This window comes from Oncorhynchus masou, chromosome 29 (genome assembly GCF_036934945.1).
Source record: "Oncorhynchus masou masou isolate Uvic2021 chromosome 29, UVic_Omas_1.1, whole genome shotgun sequence".
Classification (NCBI taxonomy): Eukaryota; Metazoa; Chordata; class Actinopteri; order Salmoniformes; family Salmonidae; genus Oncorhynchus; species Oncorhynchus masou.
Window position 1 is genome coordinate 63,154,376 of NC_088240.1, and position 27,166 is coordinate 63,181,541.

The following is a 27,166-nucleotide window of genomic DNA, read 5'->3' on the forward strand; positions in this document are numbered from 1 at the left end:
TGTTGACTGGAGGAGTGCCTCAGAGAGTTGGAGCATTCACTCCTGGCCCTGGGTTTTACTTCAAGCAACTGCCTTCATCCAAACCCTGAAATGAAGTCCGATCTCTAATTGTTTGCGGCTGTGAGGATACCGGTATCATAATCTTTTTTTCAAATGCAAAAATGAGAGCACAAAGCAGACAAGTCTTTGGTCCTTTAAAACTTAATATATGTAAAAGTTTGGAAAATAAATAAATGTGATTCTGGATGACATAATGTTTGTTTCCATAATTAGGGCTGTTTTCCTAAAGAAGTAAAATCCGCTTTGTGTTTGATTTCCTTGCTACAATACTACTAAGTATCGCGATACTAGTATCGTCCCGTTTCTACCATTGTTAACCATAAAATCCTTTGGCTTATGTGCGTTGTGTGTGTACCAAAATGAATTGAAGCAAACCCAGTGGCTTCTTAGGACTAGTTTCTTTTAGTCCTTTATGGTTCAGGCACAGATGCAGTCCAGTCAAAGAGTTGGCAATTTGCTGTTTGTTAATATAGTCCAATGTCCAGTATAAGAGTTTGCGGTAAATATTTCATTTGGAACAATGAGAGCGAAATGGGAGAAAGGGAGGAGTAAAATAAGAGGGGGGCACCACTGAAACACAGTGAGTTGTTTGTGCTGGTATGTGTGACTCAGAGAGAGAGAGAAGGCCACAGAATTACAGGTCTTTCCACTGCTAGGGCCTCGCCAGGGTACTCCCATAGCCACTGGGCCCGTCCAATGCCATGCCCACACTCTCCATCCACAACGCATGCACGCACACACACCCCAGAATAACCATCCTCTCCTGACATTGGACCTGATTGGACCTGTTCTTTCATTAACTCCACCCCGAGGCAATAAATACAAGATCCATCTTCCAGCAGAGATGATAAAGTGACCTGGGAGCTTGACGATGACCCATGGGAATTACTGTATTGGTGTACTGTGCTGTACCCTTCATTGGAAATATAGGAGTAACACAGACTTTTCTTTGGGATTTTTGGTCTTTTGATTTTTAAAAAATGGTGCAAGCGCAATCTTTTTTTTGTGAGCTGACAGTAAGGTGATGTTTTGCAATTACAGACCAGACTAATTTGTACAGCTCCGTACAGTTAAAGAATGGATAACGACGTATTTTCCATCCAACCATTTTTCTCTGTCTGTTTGCACTTGAAAGTGGAGCTTTCACTGACAGGCCACATGTGCAAGCAGTTGGGATCACTGTGTCTGTGAGCCCACTGTGAATGAAAGAGAAAGGAAAAGAGAGTAAGATCGAGACACCAGGGAGCTGAGTAGTTACTGTGCTGTGTGTGGACTCTGTCTGTACTAGTCTAGCCTGGCTCCTCCCTGTCCCTATCTCTCCCTTCTTCCCGCTGTCTTTCTCTCTTCAGCGATACATGTGCAGGGAGAGACTGTGACGCAGCCATTCCAGAGCGTGAGCCAAAGGCACACAGACAGCACTGATCCTCCTCCCTATACTCCACAGGGGCACCTCAGACCCAGAGAAGAACACCTATCTACAACACACAGCGGCAGCTGAACTTCCACAGAGGTCCGGCTGTGCAGAAACACGCTCTGCTCCACCAGGAGGCTTCCACTCACAACCTCACACACCCACTAAGGTAAGATAAAGACGTTTTGGCTCTGGTTGCACTTTGACTGACTGTTGTGAATGTCAGCCCACACTAACAGAGATGTGAGAGTAGGTTCCTGCTTGTACTTTGATCTTGACGGCTACAGTGTACAGTTCAAATTTCATTTCATTCAAATTTCACTTTCGTTGTTGACCAGTTGAGGGTGTGGGATAACAACTCGGCTGTGACCTTTTTAAAGTATATGTCATTCAGTGTAAGTTACTTTAATGTATGGCTATTGGGGAAAGTAATGTAGTAGTTACTCTTTCCAAAAGTACCTCGTTATCTATGGAAAGGGCTTGACACATACATTATATGGAGTGTTAACATGTTCACATTTATCAGTTACTTATTTATCATATGTACTGTTTTATTGCACAAGTAATGAAATAGATGACATCTATCTGTTATTGAGTGATTCCTCACGAAACCCAGTCTAAAAAGACCATGATTTTGGGGATTTTCACAAAATGTAATCCATACAATAGTCCTTTGGAAGAAGGGTTGTTGACACACACAGAGTTTACAAAACATTAGGAACACCTACTCTTTCCATGACAGACTGACCAGGTGAAGCTATGATCCCTTATTGATGTCACATGTTAAATCCACTTCAATTAGTGTAGTTGAAGGGGAGGAGACTAGTTAGAAGGATTTTTAAGCCTCAAGACAATTGAATGGGCAAGACAAAATATTTAAGTTCCTTTGAACAGGGTATGGTAGTAGGTGCCAAGCGCACCGGTTTGAGTGTGTCAAACTGCAATGCTGCTGGGTTTTTCACGCCCAAGTTTATCAAGAACGGCCCACCACCCAAAGGACATCCAGCTAACTTCACACAACTGTGGGAAGCATTGGAGTCGACATGGGCCAGCATCCCTGTGGAACATTTAACACCTTGTAGAGTCCATGCCCTGACGAATTGAGGCTGTTCTGAGGACAAAAGGTGTTGCAACTCAATATTAGGAAGGTGTTCCTAATGTTTGGTACATTCAGTGTGTTTTTTTAAATTTTATTATTTTTTTACCTTTATTTAACCAGGCAAGTCAGTTAAGAACAAATTCTTATTTTCAATGACGGCCTATCTAAAAGCATAATTGAGAAATAATCAAAGTTGGCATATTTATGACATTTTGGGCTTACCAAGGCCTCCTATAAGACCTCAATGTTTCATCTGTAGATGCTACAAAGCAAAAATTGGTGGCATATGAAGCGTCACAGCTTGTTCTGTAGTATTAATGGATATAGAAAATATCATTTTTTAAATGGCTAATTTTCAATATATTGTGGAAACATAATATACTCAACTGGCATATCAAAGTTCCAGAGTGGAATCTCAGCTAGTTTTTTTGGGCTTCGAAAGCCTTTCATCCAGTACTTTGACAGTCATTTCACTGCTGCCTCTGCCCGTCTAAACATTGAGAAAGTGGTTCTTCATCTCCTAATCAGGGCATCCTGCTGTGTTTTATTTATGTAGTGAGTCAAGGCTGTGGTATAATGACTCTGAGGTTTAGGCAAGCCGAATGTAAGTGGAGGGAGACAACCATTGGACAGATTTCTCAGAATGAATAACTCTGGCATAATTAGCAGGCTGTTAATACTTCATTCTGTCTCAACAAGCAGTTGGCCGACAAGGGAGATGATGCAGCTATTCTTTACTTGTATAATGTTTGTCCATTGTTTTGTATGCTTCTGTAGTTCTTGAATACATATTTTGTATATTATCGTAATTGCCTGTTCACTGTGCAGACGCCAGACGGTGGTCATTTGACTTGCTCAGGAGAGAGTCAAAGTTGCTTAACCACCCAAACAGCATTTTAATAAGGCTTGTAATAGTGAGAGAGATGCATAGCTGTTACACGCCTAAGCCCCCCACCTCCTTTACTATCTTCTATTTGGGCGCATGTAAAGTCACATGGTGCCATCATTCTTTCGCTATACATGTTCTAACATTTGCTCTATCTGATGTTAATGAATGACTCCTTCCCTCCACAGCCTGTCTCTCAGCCAACCACCTGAACCACTTACTGGATGTCCACTATGGAAACGGGTCAGAAACGAACCAGCCGCGGCGGAGCCACCACCCAGCTCACCCCAACTCGCATTTCCCGCCTGCAGGAGAAGGATGACCTGTGCAACCTCAACGACCGGCTGGCCGTCTACATCGACAAGGTGCGCTCGCTGGAGATAGAGAATGCTGGGCTGCGGATGCGCATCACCGAGTCCGACACCGAGATCAGCCGTGAGGTGACGGGCATGAAGGCGGCCTATGAAACGGAGCTTGCCGATGCCCGAAAGACCCTCGACTCGGTGGCCAAGGAGCGCGCCCGACTGCAGCTGGAGCTAGGCAAAGTCAAGGAGGAGTACAAGGAGCTCAAAGTCAGGTAGGACACATTGGTTTGACAGGGTTTCCCCTATAGGTCATTTTTTCGTAGGCAGCATGCAAAGGCTGCAAACACCAAAATGTTCAATTGAATTGAGGCCAAATGTTCTAGGTGGGGGGCAAGAGAGCTTGGGAAGATTGGGTGGCATGAGTATTATTAGGGGAAACGCTGGGATGGGGACAGAAAGGCAGGAGGTTTATGGGTAATCCTGTATCTGAATGTGGTGTCATAAAGTTAGTCTATTGCCATGCTCCCTGTTGTAAGTTTCTGGCTGCAGGACATGTTGGGTTTTGGCCAAGGGACTAATTAATTTAGCCTGAATATGAACGGGATTGTGCTTCAGCATGTAATCTCACTGACACATTTACCTGCTTACAACCTCCTACATGATAGGGAGGGGCATATTCAAACCAGAGTACGAGACACCATCTCATTTCATTACACATCATTTGTGGTGGTGTTATTTCCCTGTAGTGGCTCTGACTCATCAACCAGTGCAGGTCTGCTCTTACTCTAGTCCTTCACTACTGTCATTCTCAGTGAAGTAGATTTCCACTACTACAGCAGGTTTTTCTCTCTCCTCCAAACCACAAGTACACCAGCCCTGAAACCATTTTCACCCTGGACTGGATACCTAGTATGCTGGCACATTTGTCAGAGCATTGATCAGATAAGCCTTTAGTAATAAATAATTGAATTTAACCGATTGCAACCTTTAATTCCAAGGCAGTTTGCCACTGAGGGTGTGAGTGCTAGTGCTTCTAATCCACATCTGGGTGATGCAACATCCATTTTGCACCAGAATGCACACCACCTATTAGGTAAACTCTGACTTCTAAAATCCTTTAGACAGAGGTGTGGAGAGCGACATGCCAGACATTAGTTGAGTACATTCCTGGTGGTTTGCAGCAGGTTGGGTAGGAATACTGTATTCCCCCACAGTGACATTACTAAGGGCCCAGCCACGGGGCCACGCCCCTGACAAACAGATCGCTTCTTTTCGCTTGACTGTGTCTTTACACTCGTAAGTTAACACTCCCACAATCCCATGCATGCAATGTGTTGTTACACAACACTTTTCAATCAAATCCTGTAAGCGGGTTTCCAGGTTAAGATAAAACATGCTTTAATCCAAACTCTGGTGTTGTAAGCATCATTCTCAAACTAACTGAACAATCTGAACTGGCTGGGTAGGTTGGGCTTAGACCTTGGGGAGAATGTTAAAGGGATCTGTCTACCAGAGTTCAGTCGGTAAATGTGTCCACAGACAGAAAATGGCACAACTCTCTCCTACTAGCAGGCAACAGCCTGCAATGACTCCACAGGAATGTTTGAAAGTCTTGGCAAAGTGCAAATCGGGTTGGAGTGCGTCTGAGGAAATGAAAGACGGTTGAAAGAATTAGTTGTATTTACTCTTTATTTTACTCTTTTTTTACTTTGTTTCTTTAACGTACCCTTGTTTCTGCATGGGGCTTCCCTCTAAAGGGAGTAGCAAACAGAGAATAGGAATATTTTCAACTGCAAACACTGTCTTCAACAGCTTCTCATTGACATGCCTCAGTGAGTTTCAACACCGTACAATTGCAATGTTGAAGCAACAGCGTCTGTACAGAGACGTGAGGGTGGAGTCTTGGTTGTTTTTGCTGGCTTAATGTTTCCATTCATGTTTGCAGTGTATTCGTCAAGACAAAATGTGCAGTATTTGGTGTGCCCAACGCTGCAGGTGAGGGTGTGGCTCTGCGGTGGGTTTGTGTTTGAGTGCCGGCCTTGGTCAGGGTGTGGACTTCTGGGTCTTGACTTGAGGATGTTGAGTGAGTTAGGCGGTCTGAAGAAGTAGATGCATTTCAGAGAGTAGTGCCTATTAAAAACCAAGTCTGTTTGGTGAGTGAATGGAATTTTACAGTTCACTTAAATTCTCTTTCCCATTGTGCCGTAAGGTCCCTAGCTGAGTGAAGAATAGCAACATCGCCTATAACTATATTGTTTTCCAAAGGAAACCAATCATTTGTTTACACGCGTAGTGGAAATGTATCACTCAGGCCTGCGTGGGCAGGCTCAGTCTCTTACCCTGCAGCCGGTGTGTTTGCCAGTGTTTGGTTGCCATGGCAGCCAAGGAGTCTTGGCATTGGTGTGTGACAGGGTGGTGACTCAGAGGTTTCTCAGGGCCCTGGGATTGTGGAAAGGGAAGGGGCTGTGGCTAGGTCTGGACCTTTGCGGCAGTGCAGCTTTATTAATAGTTCATACGTATCAGCAAGTTCCCTATCAACACCATGTTATTACCACTGGCTGGTGCCCTGTGAGGGCTTGCTAGAATAATGCAAGTAAATATAACTTTCTTATCATATATACATACATATTACTGTCCCAACAATTCAATACAAAGTGTGCATGTTCCTTTCAACAATATTCTTAGTCATTCAAATATTATAATACCCCATTGCTGTAGGCCCTACAATATACAGTGCCAAGCCCTCTAGCCCTGTTGTGATGTGTGCTGCAACAGATGTAACTGTCACTTACCATGGCCTGTGACTGTATACACCTGTTCTTAGACATAGACATGTACACACACACCTGTTCATAGACATGCCACACAGTCGTTTGTCTTTGTGGCGCAACAGACACATGCAACTCCCCTGAGGGCAGACCGCCGCCATTGGGCTACTAGGATGTAAACTGCTCGTCTACAACCCAGTCTAGCTTGTAAATGATTTGCCAGGGGGGGATAAAAACGAACCTTGTTTGGCTAAAGCATGTTCCACTGTTAGGATAGTGTAAGAATCCCTATGCCCGAACACAAGCGGGCTAGCCTAAAATATTGACTGCTCAACTAAGACGCTGCAATATGATTTGCTAAGCTACAACATAAGCCCCAAGGCTTGGCCCACACTCCCACATTCGTCAAGGTCTAGTCATCCACTGTGGATTCTCCTCCTCTAGAATATAAGAGGGGCGGCGGACGCTAGTCTCGTGCCACAGTGCCTTCCATCTGTGCCAGTGGCTGTGAAACAGGAGCATGTGTGGGGGAACCTGCTCCTGGTCGTCATTGGCAGAACAACCCCCTGTCTCCCCTCCAGACGATGAATAGACGTCTGGATGAATAGACTGCTTTGTGTTGACAATATACAGGGAGACCCATGCCGACTCTGCAGATACGGTGTTCTCTCTAGATCTTATTGTCGGTTCACCTATTTGAAAAATGGCACTTTAAATTCTATCCAGTTTACAATGTGAATTATATTGTTAAAATCTTTTGCTTTTTGACTTTTTCTTCACTCCCTGGAAGTAAAGATGGTTCACTAATCTATTGCAGACTGTAAAGCAATTAACTGATTTTGTCAAGATTTGTAGGCATTCATGATCAAAGGTGGCGGAATAGGTTGTACAATTGAGGGATTTCAAAAGTCAATAGCCGTGCCCATTTCCGTATTTCCTGACTCTTTTCCAAGGTTGCTGTGTGCCACACCTGTTGACACTGAGTAACAGAACAGATGGCTACGGGTGGGACAGGACAATAGATATTTTGATAAGATCTTCTGACACACGCAGGCCTATGATGTTTTGTCTGTTTATTGAGGGTACGGTATGCAGGGTAGATGTTCATTAGAATTAATATGGTTACAGTGTGAAGTATTCCAACATATTTCCTTGTCATTTCATTACGATAACATGAATGATGGAAATCTGATGTGAAGTCGTTTTGCGTTGGAGTGGCTGCCATGCCAACTTGTAGCACTTTGGGGCTATCAGAGAACACAGCAGGAAGTACACTTATCATATAGCACAAACACATTTCCTTCATTAGGAAAGTTCCTTTCTTTTCTGCGCTCTCTCACACACAGCATATGTTTTACTATCTTTGTGGGGACCTAAAATAGATTTCCATTCAAAATCCTATTTTCTCTAAACCTAACCTTAACCCACAACCCTAAACCTAACCCATAAACTTCAGCCTTTGTCCTGGTGGGGAGAATTTTCCTTGTTTTGGGGATTTACAGTACCCACAAGGATAGTAAATACAAGGAGGCTACCAAGGCAGCCCAAATATTTTCTAAACACAGTTTGGTTTCCACTAGTAACCAAGGACTATACTTCTACTTTTAGCTCAGGGAAACTAAACAATTAGTTGCCGTGTAATGCACTCTACTTCCATTTAATCATGTGAATGTTCTGCCTGGCCGACACACAGCCGGACAACAGGAGGAACCCATTGGTCCGAAGTGTTTGAATGAAGTCATTCTGTCCTAAACTGGACAAGAGCAAACATGGTCTCCCCGCCAATGAACGATGATGTACCGGCGCTGTTCAAATACGCAGTGCGAGTGTTATAGCAAAGTTGTTTGTCTTCGTGAACAACCAGTACTCTTTGTTTTCATGTCGTTGATTATCATTGAGAGCATTTGAGTGTTTTCTGTGTCGGTAGTATTTAGTTCAGCAGCTCGTTTATTGACTAGTAATGCAGAGGGAGCTTGAAGGCTGACTGTTCCAATGGATGCGGTTATACAACATAAAATGTTGTTAATAGTAAGTCTGTTATGAAGGTTCTACAATTGATGGCTATTTTCATACATTGTTTTGTCTTTCAACTTAGTGTCCCCTAGGCTCTAGGGGTCTCCATAGGCGTGAGTGGGGCGAGTGGGAGTATAACTAGCCTAGTCGCGTGGCTACTCGCTCCACTCGCCCTAACAAAGTACATGGCAATGGAAAACAGATGTGCTAAGACTGTGAATGTGATGTCTGCTAAAAAGAGCTCTCTTTGTTGGGCTAAATGGAGTTTTCATAATTAAAGAGGAGTGTTCGGCCTTTTCAGTAGACCAGTACTGTGTTCGGAGAAGACATTGGTGGGCTGGAATGAGTGTATGAGAGTTTCCATAGCACTTTGATTCTTTTCAAGACCCAGCCAAGCTGAATGAGTCATCCGCTCGCTAACAAGGTAAATCACTTTAAGATACTGGGCCTCTGCACACATGCTCACGCCACACTAACACACATCATACTTCGACGCACACATTGCATGTACACAAATGCAAATTAAAACACACAGAAACGCACATCTCAAAGTAAGTTACACTCAACACACTGGGATGTTCCCATTTGGTAGTGGATGAGGTGTGTGCGACCCCAAATGTTCTAATCTGATCAGTAATGTGGATTACCACAACTTTGAATGCTCAAAGTACATTTGAAATGATCAATATGTCTGAAGCGTTTTCATTTCATTCAACAGAGTTTGATGTTTGCATTGAGCATTTTGAACATTCAGGAATACCTCCAGATGTTTAGCATTTTGTGTCACTAACCATCACTCTTCTTTACTGGCGCCTATACAATCCAAGCTTTAAAAGGATTATTGTGATGTTTAACCAGATGCAGGCCAATGTTGACCGATGCACTGTTATAGACTACTCCTCAATGCAAGTGCTCACTTAGGGATATGTTTGCGGACGTTTACATACCGTAGAGCAGAAGGGAACTAATCTTTACCTATTAAAGTTGGATTATGTAACTTTTTTGGTCGACCTGACCAAATTCACATAGAAATGTGGGTTATAGATCTGTCATTTTCATTTAAAGCAAGTCTAAGAAGCGATAGATCTGTTCTATGTGCATATTTCTATGCTCCCTGTTAAGTTTAGTTTTTGCATCTTTTACTTTTCGGGTTTGTACACCAGATTCAAACAACTGAAAATACTATATTTTTGTTTATGGAAAAGATATTTCACAGCGGTTTAGATGGACAATGATTCTCTACACTATACTTGCTTGTTTTATCACAAACTGAAATTTGTCAAACTATTAGAATGTTAGCAACCAGGAATGTTAAAGCTAACACTGCTCCTCCTCATAGGCGCCACACCGTCTGCTGTATTAGTTCCATAATGCTAACGTTAGCACCACTCCCCATCTATTCACATGGCACCACAGCAGAGCTTTCATTGTAACTCAATGCAGCTGCATGGGGTAATAGGCCTCAGATCAGTTAAGCTCTGATTCTGTTCAGTGGCGTTTCCAGAACATTTTGAATGGAGTGGCCAAGGTGGGACACAGACCCAGTTTAGGGGGACCATACCAGTTTGAACCGGAATATTTTTTTACATGTAAAAAAATAAAATAAATAAATAATTATGATAGCGAACAGCGCCCCTCTGTCTCATTATCTGTAACCCATGTATCTGATGCTGTCTGGGCATGTCATACTCTTTTTGGCAGAGGGGTGCTGTTTCCCTCGCTCGGATGCTTTTTCCTGTGAAAAGCTCGGTGCGTGTCATATCAATATATTCAGAGAAGACCTATCAGATCTCAGAATTTCTGGGGGGGGGGCTATTGGGGTGGCCAACCAGATTTCGGGGGGTGGGGGGTGCACACTGCTGGCTCTGTTTGCTCTGTCAAAGCCGGTCACACACTTTTTGTTGTTCATCTACACGGAGCATAGATTTCTACCTACTGACACTTGACTGAAACTCGTGATACAGACTACTACATGTTTTTAAAAGACATTAAGAGGTGTAAGAATTGATGTACATAGCTACATCATTTTTTTGTGTACGTAACACTCCTGACAGTTGAAGAATTAAAAAACGAGTGGTAAAAGACAAACTGGCTAACCTGTGTTCTCTAGTAATCTACCTTATCAGGGCGAGATAATCAAATCAAACAACAATAGCTAACATGCTGAATGAAAGGGCAGCAGGCTTCTGACTCGTGATGGTGAATCACTAAGTAATCATTAAAAGTGTAACCGGGCCTGTGTCACTTACACACAGAGCCAGTGCTACAAAGAAGGCCTTGTCTGTGGGAGAGATGCTTTCTTTTCCTCATTGCCGGCCATGTGTTTGAATTGGGATATTATGGGAGGCACAAGCAGGGACATGTTCAATGGACATGTTCAATAGACATGACAAGGGGGAAAAAACATTTTGAAATGGGGGGGGGGGTATTATTCTGTTTCAAAACATTTTGTACCTACTGAGCACGACCCATGTGTAGGATGTTTATGTGACACGAACTGGCCTCCTCTCCATATCCCCCCTCTCGCTGCTTGTCTATTTGAAACACAAAGGAAGATAGCAGTCTTGAGCACCATGATGTTGGTGGTGAAATACTAGGAATTCTTTTCCCATCTGCTCATATGGAGATGGTGAGTGGGTGGCTTCTGGCTATGGCTGGGTTGTTTTCCCCTTGTGAATTATCTCTCTTTCTCACACACACACGGAATGAAAACAATCCCTTCCAGTGTGTTTTTGATCCCAGAAGAGACCTGATCATGTGCCAGCCTGTACTTTGTATTATTTTTATTTGAATGTCAGATCTCCATGTTCTCTAAATGATGTGCACATAAACAACCTTTTTAGTTGAAATAATACCATGACATACTTAAGCATTTTGTTGAATCAATACAGAAGTAACAGTTGAACCAATCCATGGTCTGAATACTGAACTTTAAATGCGAAACGTACATTTTTCATTTAATCAATGCTTTTTTCAGAGTTCTCCTGAAACTCTGACACATTGTATAGTCTGGCTGTTGGTCTTGGAAAAACTCTACTGCTATTTCTGGACCTTGTTTGCACTAAGACCCCATTTTTCAACAGCCTTCCTTTCCCCCCTCTGTGTTCTCTGTATCATAAACTTACCACTTTGGGATTGGGAAAATGGGATTGGAAAGGATTGCTATTAATAGAGATGGGAGGACCCCCCCCATTAATTTCCAACTTCCAAGGAACCTCGCCCACACGTGTTCACACATGTCAGCCAGACAGGCGGGGTGTCGCTCCTTAGTAGTTCACTGTAACAGATCAATCAACAATTACAACTCTGTGCAGTGGAAGACTGTAGTAACACCGGAGGGGGTGATTACGTTCTCATTCCTAACAGACCCCCTAATAGCACAGAGAGGCCAGAGGGCTTTTGCACTGCCTGATTGACTGTGCGACTCCATTGAGATTTGTCCTTTCCCATTCGTGGGGTGATTTAGCATTGACCGCCTCACTACGGTGCACTGATAGGGAAATGGCTGTGTTTACAAGGTGGGGGAACTGAGGAAGGTAATTTACTGTGTGTAAAAAGAGTGAGAGTGGGGTGTTGGACTTGTAACCGGAATGTTGCCAGTTCGAATCCCCGAGCTGGCAAGTTAAAAATCTGTTGTTCTTCCCTGAACAAGGCTGTTCCTAGGCCGTCATTGAAAATAAGAATTTGTTCTTAACTGACTTGCCTAGTTAAATAAAGAGTCAAAGTGGGTGTGGTAATATAGTGAGAGGACCAGAGGATGGGTGCACGCGCACACACAAACACACAGTATAGGAGCGTTCATAGTTGTCTATATTCATGCCGCTGTAGTAGTTATGTGTAAAAAGTCATTTGGATGTGAACTATATGTATCCCTGGTTAAAGTAAAGTGTCTAGTATTGTTAGTTTCCAATGAAGTGTCTACGTTTTTAAAATATGATATCAGGTGCATACAATGAATGATCTGCCTTTAAGACTTTGGGGGTATTCTGCATGATGCATCTGTCATATTGTAGTAATTATAGGCTAGATTTTCCACCAGGAGCCTAGCAGGAAAGCTTTTCCAAATAGGCCTATAAAGGAAAATATGCTCAAAGTAAGCATTGGCAGTGAAAATTCTGTGTGTTTATCCATTCCATCCAAAATGTGGGGAAATGCCATACTTTAGGCCTGATGAGTAGGTCTCTGTTGTCATAGCAACGGCACAGCAAAACAGCCAGGATTGTGGGTTTTCCGTCGATTCCGTGTTTTTTTTTTTTTTTAGGCAGGCTCGCTCAATTCTCGTCAATGACGTGGACAAAGATAGCAGTGAGTCAGTGGAGGCTGAACCAACACATTCCTCTGTTTTATTATTCCTCCCCTCGCTCTCTCTTGCTCTCTCTCTCTCTCACTCACACACACACACACACACACACACACACACACACACACACTCACTAAACTCTTTCGGGAGTAGCTCTGCTGCTCTCTATGTATAATGGAAAACATTTAGAGACAGAGCTCTTTGCCCTTTTTAAAGTTGTGTGGGCTTTGATATAACACTGTTGTCACAACAACAATCTCTCGTGGACAGATGAAACGGTGTGGATCTGTCAAGGATCACATAATTATTTGATTACCAGGAGCAGTAGTTACTGGTTTTAGGTATTCATCGTTGATTACTTGGACGAATCAGGATTGGGTGAAGGCGGTGCTTAAACTGGTGCGGTCGCCTTTCAAGCCCATGTGCGGATGATAAATGGTTTCCACTAGATTCCACAGCTACAAAGTCAAAATTGTCTGTAATTAAAAATTATCTGAACTAAAATGTGCATTTTGGCCATGAGAAACACTATGGCAATTAGAAGGGATGGGTTTGGCCAAGAGTTTCCGAGGGAGGAGCTTTTGCTTCCTTTGCACAAAGGTAATCACATTTGTTAACCCCATTCCCTCCAGATGTTAAAAGTAATTGACAGACTTACGAAAGACAATTTTACTTCTGGGTAACCGAGATGATCACAACATTAATATGCACAGGAGAAAGTCGAGCTACAGTGTGTTCGAAGCATAATCGCTTATCTAAATCAGACTGTTAACTGTAGGCTTCCTTAACTCCTTTTCTTGGTTTCTAGATGCCTAGATCAATGGCCTATGAGTAATTGTAAAAATTGAACACATCACACCCTATATGCTATAAATACAGTACACTGGTTTGGTTCTTTATCTCCTAAAATTCTGTTGTATAAACTGTCCACATCCAACACATGCTGTTTATCAAAACAGACTTCCATCCACACCGGTTTCTGAGGTGTGGTCCAAGTTTGCATGGATTCAAATGTAAACTTAACTCGAAGTTCATTTTGCTCTACAAATATATTTAGTTTGCACACACACATTCTCGCCCATTCACGCTCAGGCATGATGTTCTGCCATGTCCTCCCATTGTTTACAGGGCATGCAATTCCATTAGGTTGACATCCTGGAGCAAACAAACGCATTGCAGGCTTACTGGCAGTCTTCGATAAACAGGCATCCGTATCCTCAACACTAGAGAGGATCAACAATGCCATTAATTATCACCTATATCCTCAGCACTACAGCTGATGAACAAAGTTACTGACACACATCACATCCAATATTGCCATACTCAGGTCATTCACATTCTATGTCATCACAGCCAGGCCTCCTGTATTACTATGACATATATCATCTTCTTAAAGCTATTTGATTACAATTTTTTAATTTAACCTTTATTTAACTATGCAAGTCAGTTAAGAACAAATTCGTATTTATAGTGACAGCCATAACCCGGATGATGCTGGGCCAATTGTTCGCTGCCCTATGGGACTCCCAATCACGGCCGGTTGTGATACAGCCTGGAACTGAACCAGAGTCTGTAGTGACGCCTCTAGCGCTGAGATGCAGTGCCTTAGACCGCTGCTCCACTCTGGAGCGACCAGCCATTCACATTAGAGGTCGACCGATTATGATTTTTCAATGCCGATACCGATTTATTGGAGGACCAAAAAAAAAAAGCCAATGCCGATTAATCAGCAGATTCTTTTTATTTTTTTATTTTTTTTTTTTTTACATTTTATTTATATGTCAATTACAACAATACTCAATGAACACTTATTTTAGCTTAATATAATACAGAAATAAAATATATTTAGTCTCAAATAAATAATGAAACATGCTCAATTTGGTTTAAATAATGCAAAAACTGTGTTGGAGAAGAAAGTAAAAGTGCAATAGTTCCTTGCTCAGAACATGTGAAAGCTGGTGGTTCAATATTCCCAGTTCAATATTCCCAGTAAAGAAATATTAGGTTGCAGGTATTATAGGAATTATGACGTGTTGACTATTTCTCTCTATACCATTTGTATTTCATATACCTTTGACTATTGGATGTTCTAATAGGCACTTTAGTATTGCCAGCCTAATCTCAGGAGTTGATAAGGCTTGAAGTCATAAACAGCCCTGTGATCAAGCATTGCCTAGAGCTGCTGGCAAAAACAGTAAAGTTTGAATGAATGCTTACGAGCCTGCTGCTGCCTACCAACGCTCAGTCAGACTGCTCTATCAAATATCAAATCATAGACTTAATTATAATATAATAAACACAAATACGAGCCTTTAGTCATTAATATGGTCAAATCTGGAAACTATCATTTTGAAAACAAAACGTTTATTCTTTCAGTGAAATACGGATCGTTCTGTACTTTATCGAACGGGTGGCATCCATAAATCTAAATATTCCTGTTACATTGCACAACCTTCAATGTTATGTCATAATTATGTAAAATTCGGACAAATTAGTTCACAATGAGCCAAACTGTTGCATATACCCTGACTCTGCGTGCAACGAATGCAAGAGAAGTGACACAATTTTCCTAGTTATTATTGCCTGCTAACATGAATTTCTTTCAACTAAATATGCAGGTTTAAAAAAAATATACTTGTGTATTGATTTTAAGAAAGGCGAAAGATGTTTATGGTTGGGTACATTCGTGCAACGATTGTGCTTTTTTTTGCAAGTGCGCCTTTGTTAAATCATCACCCGTTTGGCGAAGTAGGCTGTGATTCGATGATAAATTAACAGGCACCACATTGATTATATGCAACGCAGGATGAGCTAGTTAACCTAGTAATATCATCAAATATGTGTAGTTAAATATTGATTATGTTAAGATTGATTGATTGTTTTTTTAAAGATAATGCTAGCTAACAACTTACCTTGGCTCCTTGCTGTACTCGCGTATCAGGTGGTCAGCCTGCCATGCAGTTTCCTCGTGGAATGCAATGTAATTGGCATCAAAAAATGGCGATTACCGATTGTTATGACAACTTATAATCGGCCCCAATTAATCGGCCATGCTGATTAATCGGTCAACCTCTAATTCACATGAGATATCATATACATGCTTATTATTTACATTCTATATCACCATAGATTCAGTACCAGAGCTGATCCACATAGCCCATTTAGTCATATTAAGTGGCCCACCACCCACAAACAAGCTACAGTTCTGGAGGCATTAATGTAGCCCCAGCACGAAATGTTTCCATGTCTTATTTAAACACTGAATGTCTGGATGTCTGAATGTCAAGTGCTTTACTGTTCCAACTCTGTGTGCAAGTTGGGCTATACACACATGCAGACACACTCACAGCCCTACGTTGGGTTATTCTGGGTTCTCCTATGTCTATTATATTTGAATGACTATTATAAAAATATTCCACACAAACAGCACCCTCCCAACCACTGGAACAGTGAGAACTTCATTAGAGCCACAGTTAAACGTAACAAATATTGTTGAACATAGTTGTAAAAATGACAACAGTACAATAACTGCTGTTTCATTTGCTCCCAGTCACTAAAGCTGTCCTTCTTGATTCGCTTGTTTTTGGTTGAGAGGTTGCTATTTAGTGGGTCATGTCTTCACACTACCTTGTCTCATGCCCTCTAAGTACCTGGGTGTATGAGGGCCTGTGTATGTGTGTGCGTCTGACATAAGAGCTAAGCCTAGCTAAAACAGTGACTCTTGTTGCAGTTCAGTGGAAATTTTTCAGCCCAGGAGCCGACCGGAAATAATTCCTTTCTTCTTAGCCCACTCTCCAGGAAAAAAAACAACCTTCCATCTCTCCCTTGCCTGGCCGTGTCCGGCTACAGTACCAGCACATTCCTCATATGACTCCTTGTTCACATCCCACTGAGCTCTTCTGTGTGTCGCTGTCAGTCAGGCTTAACAGTCCAAGCTGTAAGACTGATCCCCTCCATCCACACAGGTGGAAAATACGCTAATTATGACCCCAGTGTCTGTCAAAGTCTAATGAGTAGAGCCCAATCAAATCTAGACCGGGGTAGAGTTTCCTTAAGCCTCTACAAATCAAGGATACTGGTTGAATTAATTCAGATCAGACTAGGCAGTCTACTGCCACATATATTGCTAAGCTAATTTTGATTTAAAAATGCAGACAATGTTTTTAATGGACCCTTTTCTACAGACTAATGCCTCTGTACACTTTAATTGCTGGATCTTGTCCATTATCACTGTAATATCGTATGGGTGTTTGTGTTCCTGTGCACGAAGGATGATGTGTTGGCTCTTTGTTTTCATGCAAGTGTGGGTGGCGTGATGGTGCCGGTAAATGCAGTTGGATGCCACCTATTAGTCCGTCAATCACTCACCCTGCTGAACAGGAGTGCTCTCTGGGCCTTGAAATCTGAGATGGGACGAGGGCTACTCGGTGTGTGCCAGAGCATATTTCTACTCCATTGTAGACTGTGTGTTCTGGTGCGGGTGTAGGCTATACGGGCGTGTACATATGGTTCCGATTTTGTGTGTGTCTTTTTATTGAATTCGTGCATACATTTGGAAGTAGAGAGGGTTGTTGTAGGCTGGCAGTGGCTGGGGGAGCATGAGGGCTGAGTGGTGGGTTAGTGGTCTGGAAGCCATCTCCCAAGCAGATGGGCGTCATTAGTGACCATGAACTGCAGCGGCCAAATGTAATAACAGGGAATCTATTTCCTGCTCGGCTTTCACTGAGCGCTAGCCAAACTGGTATGAAGCTCAAGCTACCACTTCCTCCATCGTCTTCTGTTTGGCTATATAGTTTTTCCCGGTCCGTGTCCAAGTTTCATTTTTTTTTTTACCACTACTGCAAATTGATGCCTGCTTTAGAGGTCCGGCCGTAAAAAACACGCACCTGCAAACAAATGCGAACGTTTTTGATTTAGGCCGTGGCTGCGGTCCGACTAGTCCAGCGACTCGTGCTCGTTTTAATAAAGTTAGATCAAAGCTAAATCAATGTCTGCAAGATCACATAATGATAGTATTCGACATAACTGAATATAATAGCATAGTGTAACGTTACTGTAAGGACAAAACACCACCGCATTTTTCTCTCGTGGCCTAAACGTGAGAAATACACAAGCAGGCTATGCTACAGTTTAACACCATCTGCTCATTGTTTGTCATTCAAAACAACACTGTAGACAACTTCGTAACTCAAGATCTAATTGCATATCCCCTTGAAATGGGAGGGTAGCCTAGCGGTTAAGGGCATTGGGCCAGGTAACCGAAAGGTAGCTGGTTGAAATCCCTGAGCTGAATAGGTGAAAAAATCTGTTGATGTGCCTTTGAGCAAGGCACTTAACCCTAAATGCTCCTGTAAATCACTCTGGACAAGAGTGTCTGCTAAATGACTCAAATGTGATTGAGCTCATGGTTGGAATGCAGATGCTGCATGGGTGTTTCACCATTAACATGTGAAGGGAAGGAGACCACAACAATGTGTGAGTAAAGAAACGCATGCGCTGAAGCTTCAGGACCTTTTAGTCCAGGAAAAAGTTGGATCTGCAGCCGGTGTTTGATTTAACTGAGATTCCCTCAGAGTGCATATGTTGGCCTTAATTTAGAACACGGTGAGCTTGATTCAAATTTGTTCCTGTCAATGAATTTATTCAATATGATGGGAGTTCAGTTAAGGACAGCTCAAGGCATTCATGAGTCTTTCACAGGTAGTGAGTATGTTATCCCAGAATCGGGACCTATGTGGATAATGTTTGTAAATGGGAAGTTTATGTACAGAGGTTACTAAACAGTTTGACTCTTTTTTTTTTTTTTGTAAGAGCCTAAATGCATAATAGCTTTTATGTTAATCATACTGCTTTAGACATAAGTTGCTCAAACACGGACCGTGTTAGTGAAACCGGAATCTGATGTATTTGTCTACCTGTCTGAACAGAAATGGGAAGAAGGAGTCTGACCTGGAGGCAGCTCTGGCCCGGCTGAGGGATCTAGAGGCTCTGTTGAACTCTAAAGATGCCTCTCTGTCCACCGCCCTGGGGGAGAAACGCTCTCTAGATGCTGAGGTCAGGGACCTAAAGGCCCAGCTAGCCAAGGTAAGAGACCAGGCCTAATGGATAGCTTTGACAACTCTGAAACCTACACATACTGCGTACTCTCTCCTCAGGTACAGGGTTCAAACTGCATATGATTGCAACATTTTTTTATTTTTTTTATCTTCCAGTGTATTTAAAGAAAAAATATTGACTTACGTTTAAAGAACTGTCAATTGTGAATATGACTTTTGGGGCTAGTGCTGGGTCAGGGTCAGTGCATCACTATGGATCGTTCTCAATGAACTCCAAAATGAATAATATTCCTACGCCACCTTCTGGTCACATCGGTGAACTATAGTTTCACCCAGTCATGTATTGACATGTAACATGCAGCTCCTCTATTCCTCCTCGCCAAAGTGATTTTGATAACTAGACAGTTGATTTCAGATCAACAAATTAGTCACATTTGATCTAATCTAACAGAACCCCAAAGTTAAACATCAAACTTTAAACTCTGTCCCTTTAGCTGGAGACCGGTCTGAGCGACGCTAAGAAGCAGCTTCAGGATGAGATGCTGAGGAGAGTGGACGCTGAGAACCGCCTGCAGACCATCAAGGAAGAACTGCAGTTCCAGAAGAACATCTACGGAGAGGTGAGACGAGTTCCCTCTTATCTCTCCTTTTCTCCCTTGACCCTTCACTCTCTCTTTTTACCTCAGACTTTATTTAGTCTCTTTTCCTTTTTTCCCTCTGATCTGCTCCTCATCAAGCTCACTCTTTTTCTCCCTTCTTTTGTTTCCTCTTCTGTCCTCTTCACTAGCCTTGTAAACCAGACTGATGGAACCCCGAGATCAGTCTGTTTTATGAGGTTACTCCTTCACCTCCTCTTCCATTGCTCAAGTATGCCTGTACCATCTATCTCCCTGCAGGAGCTGAGGGAGTCCAAGCGCAGGCACGAGTCTCGCATGGTGGAGATTGACAGTGCAGGAACAAAGCAGGATTACGAGAGTAAGCTGGCCGAGGCCCTGATAGAGCTGAGAGCCCAGCACGAGGAGCAGGTCCGCATCTACAAGGAGGAGATCGAGAAGACCTACACCTCCAAGGTAGAGAGCACAACCCACTGGTCCACACTGCCAGCTCAAACGTGGACTAGAAGTAAATCAGTTCAAAATGGTAGTGTTATTTCACTAAGCTGTCCATCCAGTTGAAATCGGTAGTACTGTCCATGCATCATTCAATATCTTTTCACTGGCCCAGTGCCAAACTAGCACAGACACATACCGCATATGGTTTCGTTCTGACCCTGTGTGTGTCTCAGCTGGAGAACGCCCGTCACTCTGCAGACAGGAACAGTACCCTGGTGGGGGCGGCCCACGAGGAGCTGCAGCAGACTCGCATGCGGATGGAGGGCATGTCCACCCAGCTCAGCCAGCTGCAGAAACGGGTACGGCTGCACCCTGTCCACCTGTCAATCACAGAAGCCTCTTACCGTGTATCTCCATACTGTGGAGCTCTGACAGCTGTAATCTTAGCTCTAGTGTTGGCTCTAATACAACGTATTAGCACAGTTCATCTCATCAAATATGGCCCTTTGGTTGGTCTAACCGGGGTATCAACCCTCTGTGTGTTAGCTGGCGGCGAGTGAGGCCAGGGTGCGTGAGCTGGAGGAGTCTCTGGCCCGGGAGCGGGACATGATGCGCCGGCGCCTGGAGGACAAGGAGAGGGAGATGGGGGACATGCGCATGCGGATGCAGCAACAGCTGGATGAATACCAGGAGCTGCTGGACATCAAACTGGCCCTGGACATGGAGATCAGCGCCTACCGTAAACTGCTGGAGGGAGAGGAGGAGAGGTGAGGAGACATGACAGATATGCACAATGCACATCATGTGTACACACACACTGAAAGCCACTCACAGACTAAATGACTAAACTAAATGAACTAACTAGACTAAACTAAATGAACTCATGTAACCTACACAACCTCACTAGATTAGTATCAACAATCTTATTCTCTGCCCCCCCCCCCCCCAAGACTGCGTCTGTCCCCCAGCCCTCCCCCAACCCGAGTCACCGTGTCCCGTACCACCGGCTCGGGCTCAGCACACACACTTACCACCCGTACCTCGGGCTCAGGACACAGCCACAGCGGCCGCATGGTCCAGTCCAACAGCGGCAGCCGCAACTCCTCAGGCACAGCCAGCGCCAAGAAGAGGCGTCTCAATGACAACGACAGTGAGACCTCCAGCCTGGCGGGGGGTGCCGTGACACGTACACGCATCGCCCAGCAGGCCTCCGCGAGCGGCCGCGTCACCGTGGACGAGGTGGACCTGGAGGGGAAGTTCGTCCGCCTCAGCAACAAGGCCAACGAGGTATGGAGTTCATCTGTCAGCTTGACATACAATGGGTGCTTTCTGCTACGATGCGTCGCAGGCTTTCTGTTATGATTAAATGCACAGTTTTTGTAAGGAAGCTACTGTCGTAAAAACACCATGTTGGGTGATGTTGTAGAAGGACAATATCTCTTTTCTACTTAGTGATTTTTTTTTGGGCTGAAACAGACGTTGCTTATCTGTTTTACTTCAGGACCAGCTCCTGGGCCACTGGCAGGTGAAGAGACAGGTGGGCAGCAGCACTCCCATCGTCTACAAGTTCCCTCCCAAGTTCAACCTCAAGGCAGGACAGACTGTCACAGTGAGTAAAACCTCCGTCATGTCTGCACTGTCATCAACTATGTTTGTGTTCAGTTTTTAGTCACCATGTTGAGAGAAGTGTGTATTCTAACAGTGATCAGCATGTTTGTCACAATGTGGGCCACTGTGTAAAGTATCTATAGTATGTGATCAGGTCATAACAGACAGTTGTGTACCTCTTCCCTCTGTAGATTTGGGCTTCAGGAGCAGGCGGCACCCACAACCCCCCCTCAGACCTGGTGTGGAAGACCCAGAGCTCATGGGGCAGCGGAGACCTGTTCCAAACCACCCTGATCAGCGCCAATGGGGAGGTGAGACACACACACACACGTCACATGTTTGTAGTTGTACCTTCCCATTATCCCTTTGACTGTTCAGTTTTGCTCTTGGCAACATCATCCCACTTCCTACATATTTGAATGCATGTGAGATTAGGTAAATTACCTTACTCACGGCATAGCCGGTTGACAAATGGACTGTTCTGCGCCTCTTTCCCACAGGAAATGGCACAGAGGAAAGTTACACGCACCCTGTTCCAGGAAGATGATGACGATGACGTGAGTCTCACTGGTTATGAAAGCCGCAGGCTCAGGATAAATAACGTACTACTATACTTGCACTGTGAGGAAGGCTATTGAGCCAAAATGTTGTACATGATCCCCTGTTTCAGATGAAAATAGGTAAATTCATGTAGAGTACTTATTTAGTCACCGAACAAGGCCAGGGGTGTGCGACACTTAAAACCTTCTCTAAAGGGACAAGAAAAATGGAAAGACTTTTATTTAACTTCACTGTGTCCCAGAGCTCAAAAATTGTAGGAGCCACAGTGGCTACAGTTGGTATTTACCAGTAATGTTGGAATCTTCTGTTCTGTCTCCCTCTGCAGGGCAACCACAGTGCGTGCGGTGTGGACAGTGAGTACAACCTGCGGAGCCGCACGGTGGTCTGTGGCTCGTGTGGCCAGCCGTCTGATAAGAGCTGTGCCACCTCAGGGGTGTCCAGCGGCTCCTGCTCCATCAGCAGTGGAGGTGGTCTGCCTGAGGGCCTGATGTCTCCTCTCTTCATAATGGGCAGCAACTCACCCAGACAGGTACAGTAGGACTCCATCTTTTTGATCAAGTATCATGTATATCGTTTTAACACACATTTTAAGACCCTTAACATACACTCTTTCTGTGTCAAAGCACAAACATCCCTCATTCTCTGACTCTGAATCATGCACACAACAATACTTACCCCAGTTTTCCTGTTTCTCCTGCTGTTATGACAACATCCCCTTCCCGGCTCCTTCACTTCCTCTAACCCCCCCCCCTATGTCACTTCCTGTCTTTCTCAGGGAGGTCCCAGACCGGAGAACTGCTCCATCATGTAAAGCCAGACAGGCACCACCTTACCTAAGACATCAACCTCCCACACATGGATGGGAGACGCTTTCTTACTCTTTATTTCCTTTGTTTCATATATGATCTGTCTTATTTTGTATGCCATAATCGGCAGGTTAGATTGACTTTGGTGTTTGGCAAAGGGCTTAGGAGCTGCGTATTCACTTCAGCTATATGAGCTTGTATATTCTAGGTATATTGCATGTGGACTGGGCAGATAATTCCACTGTTTTGGGCCATGTCTAGGGAGAGAGGACCAGAAAGCACCTTTACCATTACAGTGGACTTTGATCCATAGTGGGCTTTCATGTCTAAGCTGTCAACAGTAAACACGCACAGCCGCAAATCCTGCTATGAATCTGTGGACATGAGGGCTGGAATCAGGGTTCTCTGCCCTGTAATTCCACATACACTACCATAGAATGTCCTAAATGTCACTAAATAGAGATGGAGTTAACCCCCTCTGACTCCTGGAGGATTATGGGGGTTTGTATTAGACTGAGCGATGGGATTGGTCATTCTAAAGCCATAGTTACAAAGAGGAGCTCAAACTTGACACTGTCATCAAGGTGTTTATATTTGTGAACACAAGACAGTAGTTTTTTGTGGAATGACATCTAAATTATTACTCATGAATCAGTCAGACTACTATGGTGATATGGATATAGGTTCCAAATTGTGACTTGTTTTCATAGGCTTGAAAGAGGTTTGTAGTTGTTAAAGAAAGGATACCAAAACGAGATGAGCACACAGATATGGGGAAGACAAAGTAGGACTGTATTGTAAGGTCTTGACATGACTGACCTCTAGAAATAGTTTCCTCTGAGAGGATTACCTCTAACGTTGTCTGACTTGACCTCTGACCTCACCTGTGTCTTGTATGAAAAAACAACAGTTACTGTAGGGCAACTCATCAGATCGAGACACACATATGATTTCTAGGGACTATTTTTGCTGCATTTTGAGTCTGAGATAATTGCCAGATGGATTATAGTAATGTTACTGTAACATTCTATAATGGTTTTGCATTTTTAGGGTTGAGGGAATGTGGCAGCTTGAGGAATAGATGTTCTGGTTTGTCAGACTCTAAAGACAGAAATTGTCTGAGTTGGAAGTGTGTTGATTTAAATGAAAGTACAATGCTTACCTTCTCATGACAGCATTGCAACAATGTGTACATTCTGTACCTTCGTATCAGGTGTAGTGTCAGAAAGAATGGGTGCAGATGGTTAAAGATAGTGAGCCTGGACGGCCCATAGGGGTAGTTGGACTATATGGTATTATCTGGCCAAAAGTTGACTTTATTAATGAACTACACAGTATGTTGGTGCCATATTTTCAGTGTAGTCAATTACTGTGTTTACATTTAAATTGTGCATAAGAACTCGCTTTGACAAGGTCAGAAAGAGTATTTACTTGAGAAGGAAACCTAAATGAGACTTAACATCAATTCCTCATGATATGATGCCAATCCTCTGTATTCTTGTATTGTAGTCTTGAGACTATTGTCCTCTCTCCCACTAAAGGATTATAATGGCTGTGTTTTTCTGAGCTTAGTGGCTTTGCTTTTGGGTATTTTTTGGGGGGTGGGGGGGGTTTCTTATTTCTTTACAACGATGTCAAAAATGAGCTATAATCATCTACAAAGCTTTATCCACTTCATATTAGAGGCATGTACTCGTCTGGCAGCCTTTTTATAGGATGTATAAGCAGTAAAGATTTTCTGAGAATACTTGATAGTTTTTGCAACATTGTGTTTTTTTTGTACTTCATACACATTTCTATCACTACCAAATAGGAGAAAAGGTGCTTATTCTCACTGTTAACCGAAAAACCTTAGAGAAGCTCAAACTGTCCAAGTAAAAAATGATTATTACTTTTGTCACTTTCAGTATTTCTTTTCTCATCATGTCTCAAGTGCCTTATTGATACCGGCTAGTGATCATTGAAAATTGTATTCTTTTTGCATTATGAAGTGTCAATTCCAAAGATATGCGGTATTGTCATTGAAGACAATGGAAAGAGTATGTTGGCTATACTTGCATATTTGTACGGAAATTGTCCTGGTACATAATGCTCAATTGAATTTGTAAGAAATGATTATGCCTAATATGGAAAATCCATGCAATCCAGGTAGAATGTACTAGTGATTTACAATTATTTGCCTTTTATGTTTGAGACCAGTAAAATTATTTTCCCAACACATGCTGTCTTGTGGTTGAATTCTTAATAAAATTGTATCTGTGGATTGATGTGTGATATTAGATTTCAAGTAGCTACTTGAGTACAAAATACTTGTGTATACAAGTGTATACAATGTTCTGCCATTTTATGTACATTATATACAACATATTGCATGATTACATTGAAAAACATTGAGGAGCTAGCTGTACAAATGTGCTCTGGATTTCCCCAAATTGGAAGCTGACATTCTATGGAATATAGGGGAGGGAAAATGGGGTTTGAGAGGACATTGTACTGAACTACTGACATCATGGAGATATAAAAATGTATTTTGATTGCTGTCCCGGTTTATGCAATTCTGGTCAAAAGCTTTGCATTCCAAGCCAAGTCCCTTCATCTGCAGTATGAAAATAACATTTGAAGGAATCCCAAGTTTGGTCAAACTCAAATGTATGCATGTATGCCCTCAGACTGATATTGGAATCCTCAAAGCCTATGGAAGCCTTGGCCCTTGAGTCTGGATCACAAGTGTTTAACGGTGGAGAAAATGCCACTTTAATCCACCAGGGGGCAGTGTTACTGTGTAAACCCACTTTGTCAGGTTGCCCTAACTGTCACTGGTGCAACTGACTGTTTTGTAGCCTTGAATAACCCCAAGACAATTTCCTACCAATGTTTTTGAATGGCAGTAAAGATTTTCTTCTGATTGTGATGTTCAGAGTAGGGCTGGTGTCATTGGGGCAGTCTCCTGCATGTGGGAGAGGGTGGGCGGCGGACAGGTGGCAGGTCATAGTGTCCTGGGATGTGGCTGTTCACAGGTAGGTCATAGTGATTCTGGGGCTCCTGCTCTGGGACCTGGCCAAGGGAACTGCGCTCTGAAAAATGTGAAATAATCATATTTTAATTGTTATCCATCTACTGGAGTTTATATTTCTGATTGTCTTGTGTTTACTAAAATAATGTGAATGCTAAATTCAGGATCATACTAAAAAACATACAGTATGTTTCTCCTGGCATAGGAATGAGGTTATTGCTATGGTCAATCCATTCTCCAGCCCTCATACTGAGACTTTCCAATCCACTCCTGTGGTTTCCTCCCCTCTCCCTTTCCTCACATGACCTCTGTTTCATTTCCATGAAAACAGTTCTGCTCAGTCAACCATGTGTTACGGAAACCCATCCATCTCATTTGTCAACCCAGCCCACAAACCCTTGTCTATTTGCACAGGCTAACATTTATTCATTTTTTTCTCTTGAGTATGCTATGTGAAACCTAAGCGTTTTACATAGTGATAGAGAATTGTCTGTTGTTTTGCTGTTTTACATGCTAGCATAGCCAGATATTGCATGTATACTACCGATTTTAAATTGGAAGGGTCCTGAACAACAGTATAGTAACCCACCTCTGCGTAATGTTGCTGTGCTGAATGGTGGAGGGCTGATCTCCGTGTAGGACTTGTCATGGGGCACGGTCGTCCTCATCTCCATGTAGCTGCTCTCAGGAGGGCCGAAGGGCAGGCCGGGCAGGTCTTTAATGGTGGCGTAGGGGTTCTCACTGTTCAGAGAACTGCTGCTAGCTGCCACCACAGTGTCCTTCAGCTCTGTCACAAACAAGGGGCAGAGCGTAAAAAGTTAAGAGGAGCTGACTGGCTCTGGGTCAGCCAGGTCACATGTAGCTTGTAATCTGGTGATGGGTTGACAGTTCTAGGCATGTTTTATGTTAAATATTCCACAAAAGGAAGGCATGTGTGAAAATGGATTGATGGAAATGTTGCCTAGAGTAGTTCTAGAGAAAAGCAAGCATATTTCATGTTAACTTGGAGTTGCTGGAAATGAAGGAGAAAAGGGATATAGGAAGCATGGAAAACTACCTTTGTTGTAATAAAGGCTGGCACTGTAGCTATAACTGCGGTCAATGCCAAAAGCTCCTGTAAACATTAAACACACATTTGGTATAATCTATTTTATTTATAGCAAACTCATAAACGACAAATAGCCTGTCTTGGTATTAAATCAATACCAGGTGATGAAATGGCTGAAGA

The 27,166-nt window shown here is 43.1% G+C and overlaps 2 protein-coding genes across 5 annotated transcripts in view; one reads left to right on the top strand and one right to left on the bottom strand.

The window, feature by feature from the left end:
- Window positions 1-903: 903 nt before the first annotated feature.
- Window positions 904-25,143, top strand: LOC135520240 (lamin-A-like). The gene is made up of 13 exons (XM_064945645.1): window positions 904-1,640; window positions 3,645-4,033; window positions 18,770-18,926; window positions 19,393-19,518; window positions 19,795-19,968; window positions 20,184-20,309; window positions 20,497-20,717; window positions 20,901-21,237; window positions 21,452-21,559; window positions 21,750-21,869; window positions 22,059-22,115; window positions 22,445-22,648; window positions 22,895-25,143. Exons 2-13 carry the CDS (start codon window positions 3,681-3,683, stop codon window positions 22,928-22,930), a joined length of 2,019 nt encoding a protein of 672 aa, XP_064801717.1. The 5' UTR covers window positions 904-1,640; window positions 3,645-3,680; the 3' UTR covers window positions 22,931-25,143.
- The window catches only part of LOC135520239 (platelet endothelial aggregation receptor 1-like), a 39,686-nt gene continuing 36,076 nt past the window's right edge, over window positions 23,557-27,166 (bottom strand). For 3 of the 4 annotated variants that reach the window (XM_064945644.1, XM_064945641.1, XM_064945643.1), the window contains 3 exons: window positions 26,996-27,052; window positions 26,528-26,725; window positions 23,557-25,999 (listed from right to left, as the gene is read on the bottom strand). In XM_064945644.1, coding sequence (XP_064801716.1) covers window positions 25,857-25,999; window positions 26,528-26,725; window positions 26,996-27,052 — 398 coding nt within the window. In that variant the 3' untranslated portion in view covers window positions 23,557-25,856. The remainder of the gene's footprint in view (window positions 26,000-26,527; window positions 26,726-26,995; window positions 27,053-27,166) is intronic. The other variant, XM_064945642.1, reaches the window with a different exon arrangement.

What these genes read in the sequence shown, in the direction of transcription:
- LOC135520240 (XM_064945645.1), top strand. Translation starts at nt 3,681, where the DNA reads ATGTCCACTATGGAAACGGGTCAGAAACGAACCAGCCGCGGCGGAGCC. An exon ending in CTGGAGGGAGAGGAGGAGAG is followed by an intron (nt 20,718 to 20,900) that starts GTGAGGAGACAT and finishes CCCCCCCCCAAG; the next exon opens with ACTGCGTCTGTCCCCCAGCC. An exon ending in TCAGCAACAAGGCCAACGAG is followed by an intron (nt 21,238 to 21,451) that starts GTATGGAGTTCA and finishes GTTTTACTTCAG; the next exon opens with GACCAGCTCCTGGGCCACTG.